Here is a 13,865-nt window from a genome sequence, read left to right as displayed (position 1 = left end):
ACAGAAACTACTTCCATGCACAATTTAATTGTTTATGCTTTGTAGTTAGCTATAACTCATGAAAACGACAATGCGCTGATGATAGTTTAAAATCACTTCAAAATGTGTTATTGTAAGATGAGAAACTAACCTTGGTGATTAATACAGAACATAATTTTTTAAAAAATATATATAAAATATGGCAGATCCCAAATTACAAGTAGAATGAAGTTGTGGCTGTTTTGTATTGCTTGGCTGACAGAGATAAACTGTTAAAGAATGTACACAGGACAGGAAGAACCCATGTTGCTCTATCCAAATGTGACCACGTATCGGGGAGGAGCAGTACTATTTAGAGATGGCCTACACGCACCACCCCCCTCCTAAAGTGCAGAGGCTACACTAGGAAATCCCCTTGTTTGAATACAAGATCTAGCTAGTCTGGCTATATAAATATCCCACATGATAGAACTAGGGGAGATTTGTAGAGATTTCCCAGTATAATTAGTATCAATGGGTAAACAGAGAATCGGGACAGCATGTCAGCTCAAGGCCTGGACCCAGTCTCACCATAAATCAAGACATTTTGAACTGGCCCAGTGTAATGTAATTAAGAACTGAAATCAACCAATTCAACAATTCTGGACAACTAAACTTTATTAAAGTTACGATAATGTATGTTGCAGACGTTAACTCTTATATCAACAGGCAATGGCATTTTAATAAATTTAAGATTCACTGCATCATTTCAACATTATCAACCAAAAAACTGAAGCTTGCAACAGAAAGACAACTAAATTAAATGACAAATCACAATATTAGAGCATATACTCAAAAATAGTAGTTTTAATCATTCCTTTATAAAATCTGCTCTTGGGATTATTTATGTACACATTAGTTTAACTATAATACAATAATGATCTCAGAGATCCCAACTTCCAATCCCGTTTTACATCAATTGTCCCCCTTTTAACATTGGCAAACATGATCTTTTTTCAAGGGAAGATCAAAGGTCCAAATGAAAATGGCATTTTCACAGTTTTAAATGGCATGTGTTACTCTTCAGGACTCAGGACTGTCAACCATAATAGAGAGAGGGTTCATCATCACTTATATCTGAATCATCTTCATCCACATCACCTTCAATGACAGATTTTTTTCCTTTGCAGCATGACACAATTAATCCAATTAAGAAGACCTGTAAATTTAAAATCAGTATAATCTGTTATTTTTGATAAGCGGTGATGAATATGGAGGTAACAGATTTAGAGTGGGAAAGCACTTGCAGTGATGCAAATTATATGATAATTGCAATTATGTTAAAAAAAACCCTGTTCAGGATCATAAGGACTGCCAAAATAAGATTACTTACTGCAATAAAAGCCCAATTGCCAAAGTAATATGCAGCACTGAAGAACCAAAATTTGTGAAGGAAAAGATAAGTCCGAGTAATAATACACTGGCCTGAAAGAAAAGGACAGTTTAAGGTTAAAATGCAAAATAACTCCTCATTTTATTGGGTGGATACAATTTTTTAAATATCCCAACAACTCAAAACATATTTATTTTCCCTTATAAGAAACATTAAGACTGTACCACTAGCTAGTTATTGCTAGGAAATTTACTTCCAGATTTACAAGAAATTGCTTGCTACTGCATAATCTTGGTAAGATCAAGAGCAAACACATTATTTCTCTACTTAAAACTAAAAAGTGCCCTTATTCTTACTAATTAGTATATAAAACATAGTATTTCTGTTTGAACAATTACATTTTACATTTATTTCACTTATCATTTCAAGGTATTCGATCGAGCATTTTTGTGTCTGAAGTTTACATTGTATGTCAATAAGGAATTTGTTCTCCCTTTCCACCAGGAAGATAATTCAGAATTTATAATTTGACATTGTAGGCAGATTGTAGTAATACCAAGCCGTATCTTACAGACAGATTTTGCTCTTCTGCCATTTAGTTTAGGAGGGTAACATTAAGTAGAGCCAACTGACTTCACTGGTTCTACTTTCTTAGTCCTCCAGGATGAGTTAATACTTCATTTACAGATAACTGAGATTTTAAAAAAAAATTCTCCATAGCTACTGAAATAAAAGAGTGTACATTTGTTTCCCTTTATAAATAATTCCGTAGGAGGTAAAATTTAAAAACATATTTTACTGTTCAATTTATAGCATTGCCTGCTTTTTTCTCCCAATAATATCCTGAAGTGACTATCCTATTTTGTGGGTTAGCTCCCAAATTATGCCAAAAACTTTGTCAAAAACAGTTTATGTCACACTTGCACAGTCTGTGGCTGTTTTGGATAACACAAACAAACATCTTTTTTTGCAGTAGGCATGAATTCATGCAATTTACTGCTGTTCAAAAAGTTCTATTCCTTTCCATCCCCACCTCACAGAGAGTGGAAGGCTTCTTGTCTTCAGAAGCCTTCAAGTCTCACTTTGCTACCACAGCCAAAGGTGGGAGTCTGAGCAGGACCCTACAAGAAGAGATGCTACTGAATAGGTCACTTTTACAATAAGGTGAGTGTGAGTGAGTGAGTGAGAGAGAGAGAGAGAGAGAGAGAGAGAGAAAATGAGTTCGTTGATAATAAGCATTTTTCAAATATATCAGAGGGGGAAACCAGCCAAAGAATCAGTTAGGCCCTTGAATGACAAAGGAACAAAAGGATTGCTTAAGAAAGATGGGAAAGTGGCAGAGAAACGGAATAAGTTTCTTTCTTTACTGAGGAGACACAACAAATATCAACACTAGACCTGGAATTTTGGGGAACAGTAACTGAAAAACTGGATCAAACTGAGGCTACTGCTGGGGATGATTAGGAAAGGAATTGAAGAGAAACAGCCACTGTTGTAATGCCCTTGAAGAGATCTGTGGTACATCCTTAATTAGAATACAGTATCACATTCAGGTCACCATGTCTTTAAAAAGATACTAGGGCAGAAGAAGGTAACCAAGGTGATTAAGAGGGCTGAAGAACCTTTCCCATGAAAATAAGTTTAAAAAGTTTAGGCTCTTCAGTTTAAAAAAAGACTAAAGAGAACATGATAGATTTATAAAATTAAGCTTAACGTAGAAAATGTAGACAATTTTTCTCCCTCTCCCATAACACAACAACTCAGGACAGCAAATGAAGTTGATGGGCAACAGATTCAGTGCAGGAAAAAAGGAAGTAACTGTTCACATGTTACTAAGTTGTGGAATTCAAGGTCAGTGGACATACGAATTAGTTATGACCACTAACACAGATGGCATTAAAAGGCAGTTGAATTCAGAGAGGGGTTCATCAACGGAACCTAGCCATATAGGGAACTTGCACTTGCAGAGGAAGGAAACTGCTAAATACTAATGTCACGAGGCAACGTTGGGGAAGCTTTGACCTCTATGTCCTGTGATTGGCCCTCCAGGGTAACTAGTTGGCCGCCATGAGAGACGGGCTGCTGGACTACATGGACCCACTGGTTTGATCCAGCAAGGCTCTTTCACACTTCCAGCTTGACAGCCATAGTGTATGCTTCCTCGGCTATTATTTTCTTTGATGCTTTACAGGGGCTTTGAAGGAGTTTTCATGTAACAGACTGATGTTATCACAGAGTACCTTGAGTGACAACTGTTTGCTGTTCCAAGTATTTATTCCTGCTGAATCTTGGAATTCTGAGCTGCACACTGTCACATTAAGCAGGGGAACTTCAACCTAGTACCACCCCCACCAATCATGCAACAACCAAGTCAGCTTGACGATCTGCACTGAATTCTATTTAACAACATGAAACCAAAGAGAAACATGACATCTGGAACAGCTGTCACAGGAATGCAGAACATTTTCAATAGTGATGAATCATATTCTGGGAAAGGACGGCTGAGATTTACCTTGCCTGCTGTTGCTGCCGGGGGTGGGGTGGGGCAGGGAGAGGGGCAGGCTCAGTGCCAGCATCCAGCCCAAAGTGCCAGTGTGACTGAGTGACATGCCTGGAGAAGGCAGGGCCGTGACCTTATATGGGCAAGTCGGGCCATCCCACACCTCTTCTGTGCTGCCTTCGAGGCATTCAATTCCTTCCTCGAATGGGTGGTAAAAAGATGCATAGCCAGCCCCCATGTCACACACTACCTGGATTATTTCCTTTTCATGGGCCCAGCGGTGTCTGGCACCTGCCATACCAGGTTGGCTATCTTCCAGGCCCTTGCCAAAGAACTGTGGGTGCCACTGGCAGGAGAAAAGATGGTGGGCGCCACCACTCAATTGGTTGACCTGGATGTTTTGTTGGTTACCATTCAGGGCACTTCTTGCCTGTCAAGGGATAAGTTGGATACCCTATGTTCGCTCCTCCAGGACCTCTTGGGTAAGAGAAAATGCACTGTTTGGGAGTTGCAAGTGGTCCTCAGGCACCTTAACTTTGCCTCCAGGGTTGTGGCACCTGGCTGTGCATTCTGTGTGTGATTGTCCAGGGCCACCTCAGGGGCCTCCTCCCCACACCATTTCATCAGAGCGGGCAATGGTTTAAAGTTGGATTTGGCTGTATGGCTGGAATTCCTCAACCATTACCATGGTGCTTCGCGTTGGCAGACGCTGCTCAACCCTGGGGAGGCCTTCCAGGTGCACTCTGACACCTCTGTCAGTCTGGGTTTTGGCATGTTTAAGGGGCGATGGTGTGTACAACGATGGCCCAGTAGCTGGGAGGGCTCTGGTTTACTGTGGGACCTCACTTTCCTGGAGGTTTTCCCTGTCCTGGTTGCAGTTTATTTGTGTTGTGTGACCTATTTAAGGACAAGCTAATTCTCTTTTGGTGCAACAACCAGGAAGTTGTCAGGGTTATTAATCGCCAAACGTTCTGCTCTGAGCGGGTCATGTGTTTAGTTTGGCCCTTTGTTATATACTTGGTTCATAACACCTCTTTCTCAGGTAAGTATATTCCAGGCACTGATAGTGGCATTGTGGATGCCTTGTCTCACTTCCAGGAAGAGAGCCCAGGCCCCCAACTTGAGACCTCAACCCCGACATGTTTCTGCTGGACCTGTGGAGTCTTGGCAGCACCTAATAATCCTGGGAGTTCTTGGGTTCCTGGCCCCTGCAAAATGGCAGGAATACCAATGGCCTGTGTCTGCCTTCCTGGCCTTCTCAGCCCCCCCTGCCCCTCACATTTTCACCCCCTTCATAGAGTGGGTGGTCCTTCACTACCTTGCACAACTTTGAGTGTTAAAGCTGGGGCTCCAAGACCTTGCGCATGCACCTAACTACCATTTTGTTTTATTGCAAGGCATTGGATATAGCTGATCCATGTCACTCTTTTCTAGGACAGCTATTAAAGGGTGGACCTGCTTAACACCGCATCCCCATGACAACTGCAGGTCCATTACCCTAGTCATTTTGGCGAGCCTGTCCAGCCAGCTGTCGAGTATCTGCTCCTCCCAGTTTGAATTAAAGCTGTTCTGGACAGCCTTTTCCTTTGCCCTCTTCAGGACTTTTTGCTGCAGCGAACTGGTGCCCACATTTCAGGATGACCATAGTGGCAGGGCCCTCGTGCTGTCAGACCTATGGGTGGGTGGCTTTGAGGTGCACCTCTGATTTCGCCAGTCCAAGACTGATTAGCATGCATGTGAGATCACGGTGGCCCTTGGGGCTTCCCTTTCAGGAGTGCCCTGTCCAGTCAGAGACACAGCCAACTACCTTTCCATCCGGCCACTGACCCAGGACCCCTTCCTTATACATTCTGACAGCACGTGCTTATCACGTTTCCAATGTACCAGCATCCTTCAGACTTAGTTTTGGCCACATGGGGCTCCCAGCATCAGAGTTTGGCCCCCACTTTTTCTATATTGGTGTCGCTACCACTGCAGCACACCTGGGTTTGCCCAAGGTGCAGATCCACACCATTGGGTGCTGGCGCTCCCTGGCATACAAGGGATATGTTCGCCTCTGGCTTGAGAACTAATGTTTCTTGTCTTTCAGTCTGGATCGTCAGCCACAGCACTGTCCATTGGGCTGCCAAGTATGCATCTTCTGGTTGGGGGAGAGCCCTTGACCTCAGCAGCCATGAAGGCAGAGAATGATCTGCCTGCAGAAAAGAGCATGTTTCTGGCTTGCCACATGGTGTTGGAATTTATGACACGCTGGTTGTCAGGGACTACTATTTTCTGGTCAAACCTACTGGAGCATCAAGTATGGCATGGGGCATTGCCCCTGGAGAAAGTGGACCTGGCCAGATGCAGGACCAATAAGAAGACAGTGGAATGCTTTGTGCTGTGGGTGAGTCGGGGAGAGGCCGGTTGACTTTTGCCTGCCTATGCTTGATGGCGAGGCCTTGCAATTGGCCTAATCGGTCAAAAGTCTGGCGGTGACCCTGGAGTCAGTTTTGTCACTAGAGGCCCAGATTGCCAAAACTATCCAGGTGGTGTTTTATCATCTGCGTCAGGCATGGCAACTAGCACCATACCTCTTCCACTCCGATCTGGCCACAGAAATCCATGTAACAGTCACCTCTAGAGTGGATTATTGTAACTCTCTCTATGCTGGCCTTCCTTTGTCCGTGACTTGGAAATTAAAACTTGTTCAGCACACAGCAGCCAGGCTCCTTTCTGGAGCCTAGTGGAGCCCAGATTGTGCCTGTTTTGTACCATCTTCATTGGCTGCTAATCAAGTTCCAGACCATATGCAAAGAGTTGGTGTTAGCCTTTAAGGATGTGAGTGGTCTTGGACCTACATACCTATGGGACCACCTCTCCCTGTACTGCCCCATTAGGCCCCTTCGCTCATTGGAGGGGAACATACTGGAGATCCCTGGCCCGAAGGAGGCTTAGCTGGCCTCCACGAGGGCCAGTGAGGCCCCTACCTGGTGGAATAAGCTCCACAATTAGATCAGGGCCCTGCAGGACCTGGGTGAGTTCCACAGGGCCGGTAAGACAGAGCTATTCCACCAGGCATTTCCACCCGGCCAATCAACCTGACTATTGACTACCATCATGCTTGGTCTTCAGTGGGGGGGATAAATTTGCCATCAAAATTGATTTTATTATTTTATTATGATGCTGTTTTATTGTTGTTTATTATGGTTTATTTTGTGGTTGTTTGCCACCCTGAGCCCTTATGGGGAGGGTGGGGTATAAATATGAAAATAAAATAAAATCTCTGGCAGAGGGGGCAGGTGCGTCACCCACCTAGACATTTCGTTTTGTCTTCCAGCACTGTATCAGAATGACAGCATCCATCTGTCGGAATGGGGTATGGACTTTTGGCTGCACAGCATCAGATCTGCTTTGTGTGATTGGCTGTTGGCTTAGAAAGCTTTGGTGGGAACGAGGTAGTCTCACTCTTTAGTGGGTTGTGTATGGGGACTGATCCGTTCAGGAGAGGAGGAGTCTGCGGGCCAGCCCTCCCCATTTGGAGGCCTGGGGGTGGAGCAAGCCTGTGAACCACATGCCCAGGTGGGGGCTGCTGGTGGCTCATGACCCCTGGCAGCAAGTGGAGTTCATCCAGAGGCCAGCACCCAGATGGCTCCCACTAACTTGCTGCTCCGGGCATTGGTGTCTTCCTCCATGCATTGGGCCCGGGGAAAATTATTACTGGGGGACAGCAGATGTGCTGCCGAGTGCTGGATCTGCCCCCTATGCTGCACTTCTGCTTCCTTTTGCTAGCACACCAATAAATGGCTGTGGCCAAATTTTACCCACACAATGGGTTTTTGTGTGTCTCATTCTGCACCCACGGATTACTTCCTCCCCTCCTCAGGTGGACAACCTAAACTCATCACTGAACACAATATTCTAGGACATACTTTGTTATTTAGATTTCCACAATTCCTCCCTCCCAGAGCTGTGTTTAAATCAAATCTTTTACTAAAAGTTGTATTTAGGACAATAGCCCAAACAACTGTGTATGTAAGAGATGGTGACAGATTTCTCAAGAACTATGGTACAAAATTTAAAAAAGCCTCAAAAAGGGTGGAAGAAGGATGGGGGATCTATGCATCAGAGCCATTGAACAGTGACTGAAAATCACTTGGTAGAATAGACCTTCCTTCATTCACCCTGTTATCTCCTGCCCTCCTCAAAGTGTTCAGAAGATCAGAGAACAAATTGAGATGTAATATGGGGAACTTTCAGCAAGAAGAATCAGCCACATAAACTAGTGTTCTACCCATGAAAAAGAGAATGCAAACAGGAAGGGGGTAATGTCCGCTAATTTCCCTTTCAGCTGCATCCCCCTGTATTGAATCCCACTCTTAAAATATCCCCAACTTAAGGAGTAGGGTATGCAGAAAAGAATATTGCATGAAGTTCAGTTCACTGGATTCAAACCTTTGTCTACCAGGTCAGGTACCTTGCCAAAAATCTAGAGAAGGTGGAGGAAAATTCTAGCCAAAGTTTAGATGAAGAAACTGAAAAGTTCTGTAGAGTGTTTCTGCATTTTTAATTGACTGCTATAATTTTAAATATTTTAATTTTAAAATATGTTTTTATGTTTACCGCCTTGTGGATCCTGACTGGTCAGAAATGTGGCATAAAATGTTTTAAATAAGTAACTAAATAAGAATAAAAGAAAACTCAAGGGAATAAAGCGGGCACAATGGTTTCTTTAAGGTTAGAGAGAAACAGAGAATCAATCTAGAAAAGGACTCTGCTAAAGACATTTTCACAGTGAGGTGATATTGAATACTCTGCAGAGACATTCTGAAATCAAAATGCATACTGGTATTTTTCTTCTCAAAAGACTTTGTAAGTCAAATGTTGTTCTTCTGAAACACTGAAATGCCAGAGAGGATCGTTAACTGAGGGTTTTAAATACAATTCAGGTTTCTCTGCTAAGACAGTTCTTAGACTGCAAGATTAATGCTATCTCATATATACTATATTACTCTAAACAGTTTCAACCATTCCAGTGTTTCACCTAACTTTCTATGCAAGAAACAGTACAAGAATGATTTATTGTGGCAATCACTACAGAAAGTATTTGGGAATCTATCCCAATTAGGTCTAATTCAAGGGCCCAATTAGATGTGCAGAAAAGACTGGATAACTCCAAACACTTCAGCATACTTTTTCCTTGGCTATGCCACACAGAGCAGTTGCTCACTGAGATCCATTTGAATAAAGTCCCCTTCAGCGACAATCTCCACATCAAGTAATTTTTGTGTTTCTTATAACCAGCTGTTGTAGCAACTGGCCTTGTGCTGTCAATTTGTCTTCCCTCAATGAAAAGAGAAAGGAGGTAGATTTGCAATTCTGCTGTGGATGTCCAGGCTAATTCTGAGGATATGCTGGACTCTTCACCCAGCTATCCTCTGGCCTCATTATACATTTTTCCCAAGATAGTTCCAGTTAACTGGCCGCTTATCAAACATGAAATTTCTCGGGCATCGTTCAAAACACCACACTTTTCATTTGATAATGGCCTTGCAGTTATTTTATGTACGCTAATAAGAAAAAGGTCTTGATCATTCATGCCACAGAACTATCGAGGCTCAACTGTGCTCAAGTCTAAAATTGGTTCAGCTACATTATACAGATAAGAAAGAAAAGAAAGCAGCATGGCCAACTATAAGTTTAGATCAACTTGGCTGCGAAACAGATTACCTCATGACTAATCCACTACACTCTATATTAGGAGAGGAAATAAAATATTTTATCTGTATATCAGGACAGCATATTTTCCAGTACCATCTGCAACCCCTCCAGCTGCTCACCTGAATTAAAGAGCAACTAAAAGTCCTACAGATGGCTCTTTACAGTCAACTGACTAAACAAATTATAGCAGGTTATTTTCGACCTGCATGACCTTCAAGAAATGTTCTAATGGAATATGACAACACCTCATTGCTACAATTACAGTATTTTAAGTTCCTTCACAGAAGACGCATTTGGAGGACAAAATGCAATAAAACGATCCAATTCGTGGCTCTGTATCTGTATGTAACAAATACACTATCTGATCTTTTGACACTGAAGAACTGAAGGACTGCATCAAATGGACATATAATTAAACAGACAAAGAGGGGAGGGGGAATAGCCTAGTGTTACTGCACATGCATCACACACAGAAAGGCCCTTTAACGAAAACACTGCCATCCAATGCAGCTACTTCAGTCTAAGCCTACTGATTTCAGTGAACTTAGTCTGCAGAAGTCAGTAGAGGATTGCACCTAACGTGCATGTTGTTCTAGACACACAAAATCAACTTTAGCTGTCTATAAAAGTTACAAAAGATGGTTTTCCCTTCCCCTCCCATATCATACTGGGCATCTGATTAGCCATGTTCCTATGAAGTTATTTTTAAAGTACTTAATTCATTAGAAAGTAATTTTTTTAAAGGCTGCTCTCACAAAATTGTTCAGTTCAGTTGAACGAAGAAGACTTTAATGATTGATAGTGCAATCAAACCTAATTACAAATTAGTTGTGTTCTTGTGAAAAAATGAAATTACCCTTTTAAAAACTGTTATGACTATCACCAATGCTAGTTTTTTATGAATGGGGACATTCTCTAAACAAATTTGGTTTGGATTTTATCTTGAAACACCAGGGGTACCCTTTAATTAGGGGAAACAATTAAGAGAGAAATAAAGGAAAAAGTGAACACAACTGAAATCCCTATCTAGCTGTCTAGAAATGCATCCAGCAAATCCTCCCAAGAAGTTAAAATGACTGAACTACGGCTATTGTACTTTGGTCACATGACTGGAAAAGATAATAATGCTAGGAAAAGTTGAAGGCAGTAGATAAAAGATAGACCCAATAAGACGGATTCAATAAAGAAATGGCCTTTAGTTTACAAGATATGAACAAGGCTTTTGACAATAGGATGCGTTGGAGGTGATTAGTTTATAAGATCACCATAGCTGGAAGAGACCTGACACCGCATAACAGCAGTGAGGAGGCTTTGCAATCCTCTGCAGGTAGAGATTTCTAGAGAAAAACAATTAAAATAGAAAAAGGTTCATTTCTTGGGGAATGCCCCGCAAGTCAGCCCAGTACTGTAACCACAGCAAGCAAGTACTGGTTAGGACAGAAATATGACATCTGTGGGCTTAGTTAACATTTACCATCACTCTGCCAGGTTACCATTAGCATGACTTTCTTAGGACACAGCCTCCATCAGTACTCTTGAGTTAGGGACTTGGGAGGAATTGTCTGGTAGAATGGAACTAAAAACCCTCCTCTTGTAGTCTGTCCTGACAAAAGGGGGAAAGATCTCTACAACTTCCCAGTTAATAAGGACATTTTAAATTAAACACGGAGAATATTTTGTATTCTAGCCGACTAATTAGAACTCCAGTAAGGACACCATGGGGGAGGAGCTCCCTATTCATGCATTTTACACTCGTACTGCTATTTTAGGGGGCGTTTTTAGGTTTCTAAAAATAATTTCTAAATGCAGGAGTGTGAAACAAAATACACATTCCCCCTAGAACAAGCACAAGTTGTTATGTTTTTAAAAATGTTTAAAAATGTTTTAAAAAATGGTCTACAACTGGTAGTCAAGGGTAGGAATTAAAAATAGTCAGGTCTTTAAACTGTTCAAATACTTGAGGATGCAGACACAAAGCTTCACAGCAGATGATGGAAAGTAACAGAACAACGGATTAAAAGTCGATTGTAGCTTCCTTAGTAACAAATAGAACTAGTTGAGGAGGAGCCAGAACTATACTAGAATTAACTTTCCCCCCCAAAAAGCGTAGTTTATGGGGATTTAAGTTCAGCTTCAATTTGATTTTAGAGGGAAATAAATTCTCAAGACTACTGTTTCATTTTCATGTGTCGTAACAAACTATTCCTGCAGGGACTTTAGAGCTGCCTTAAATGTTACACTTTTCCTTCAGCAACTGCCACATCTTGGAGCGTGTAGGCACAGTGAAATAGTCATGAGAAGTCAGAATAGCATTGTTCCTGCTTTGACTTATATGACCGTGTGCTCAGTGCAGAAAATACGTAATATTTGAAATGGCCCTTAGGACTATGTTTAATACATTCTAGTGGGAACAATTAACCTTTCTAGAGGAAGCTTTAAGCATTAAAGTTTGTCACCCCAGATTACTTACACAGATAGACATGCATTCTATTCTGCCTAAGGTGACAACCTTGTTTGCTCTATTGCCTTACATTTACTATGCTGCTTGCTTTGGGTCAGTTATTTTATCATGGCCTGGCGCATCTGTTCCGAACTATAGGTATATTGCTGGTATATAAGCAGTAAATGTACATCTTCCATGTATTCGGTAGAAGAAAAACTAAAAATTAAATGCAGCCATTAGTACTAAAAATATGCCTTAGTTCTTCTAAAAAAAGTAAACAATTGTGCCCTTAAAACAAAATACTCAGATCTGTGAACAGCATTCTATATTAAATGTAATATTCTAGCAATATGGAAGTTATGTCTCAATACTTAGTTTCCATAACAACATCTCTAATTCAGACTTCCCTCTTCTAATGGTACTAAAAGAAATAGATCTCAAGAGCAAAACCATCAGAAATACTTTTATTTCCAGTACAGTACCATTACAGCCAAGCGGGTCAACATAAGCTCACGTCTATAGAACATGTAATGGCAGCAGAGTGATTGATAAAATATATATTTTGCCAAGCACAATGAGAGTTTAAGAAAAACATTCTAGTTCTATAGAAAATTTATTACACATTTATCACACAATTAGCAGGTAAGATACTGGATTAAGGGCTTCATTTCAGTAACACCGTATCCCCTCTCAAAAGACAGAAGCAAAATTGAAAAAGTGTATCAAATTATCAAACTGCCAGTGCTCATTTCTGTTCCAAGACACACAGATAAGATACGCATACGATACACGTGTTACTTTCACTTAACCAGCCCCAATATATGCACATGTATTTAAAAGTTTTCCCATTAATGGGAATGCATTCTGAGGATTGCAGCTTTGGGTGCATAAAGTTACATTTTGCAGATTTGTCTACACATGACCTTTTATCAAATTACTACCTAGAATACGTAAGCATTTTCTATTAAGGTTGGGAATTCTATGTGCCACAATACAAGCAAACCAGGACTATCCACAAGGTGCTCCTTGGTACATTGAGGAGCTACGCCATATGAAACGGGAGCTCAGACGGCTAGAGTGAGTGTGGAGGAAATCTCGTGACGAGGCCACGCGAACATCTTATAGGACGTTTATGAAGGCCTATGAGATGGCGACGAAGGAGGCGAAGAGGACGTTCTTCTCCTCCTCTCTCGCATCTGCTAGCTCCCGCCCAGCACAATTATTTCGCATTATTCTTCGATCAGCTCAATCCTCATTTGTCTGAGGGCTCTACAAATCATCAATTGGCTATTAGCTGTGAGGCATTTATGAGCTTTTTTGCGGATAAAGTCGTGTCGCTCCGCCAGGACCTTCCCTCCACCTTAGAGACAATAAATGAACTGGAGGCTCCCTTGCCGTCTTCTGACGTTTGTTTGACCCAGTTTTCCCTGCTCTCTGAAGCCGCTGTCGACAGGGTCCTGGCTGCTGTTAGACCTACTACCTGTCCTCTGGATCCGTGCCCCTCCTGGCTTATTAAAGCTTGCTGGGAGGAGCTACGACCCCACCTGTTGAATATCATTAACAGCTCCCTTGAGCAAGGAGTTTTTCCGGGTGGGTTGAAGGAGGCAGTGGTCCGCCCACTCTTAAAAAGACCATCATTAGATCCTGGAGATCTGGCCGGTACGCCCCGTTTGAATCTTTTCGTTTCTGGGGAAGGTAATTGAGAGAGTGGTGTTGGAGCAGCTTCAGGGCTTTCTGGAGGACACATCGGCCTTCGATCCCTTCCAGTCCGGCTTCCGTGCTGGGCATGGGATGGAGACTGTTCTTGTCGCCATTATGGACATGCTCCATATGCAACTTGACTGGGGCGGATCGGCGCTGCTGGTGTTGTT

General features: G+C 42.0%; 1 protein-coding gene across 1 annotated transcript in view; it reads right to left on the bottom strand.

Annotated features, from left to right (window-relative positions):
* Positions 1-618: 618 nt before the first annotated feature.
* The window catches only part of LMBRD1 (LMBR1 domain containing 1), a 69,601-nt gene continuing 56,354 nt past the window's right edge, over positions 619-13,865 (bottom strand). Inside the window, exons 15-16 of the mRNA XM_048496336.1 lie at positions 1,352-1,443; positions 619-1,177 (exon numbers count right to left, since the gene is read on the bottom strand). Coding sequence (XP_048352293.1) covers positions 1,058-1,177; positions 1,352-1,443 — 212 coding nt within the window. The 3' untranslated portion in view covers positions 619-1,057. The remainder of the gene's footprint in view (positions 1,178-1,351; positions 1,444-13,865) is intronic.

The sequence above is a fragment of the Sphaerodactylus townsendi genome, linkage group LG01, assembly GCF_021028975.2.
Source record: "Sphaerodactylus townsendi isolate TG3544 linkage group LG01, MPM_Stown_v2.3, whole genome shotgun sequence".
NCBI lineage: Eukaryota > Metazoa > Chordata > Lepidosauria > Squamata > Sphaerodactylidae > Sphaerodactylus > Sphaerodactylus townsendi.
Note: the sequence above shows the minus strand (reverse complement) of the source record. Positions and strands in the feature narration are given on the sequence as shown.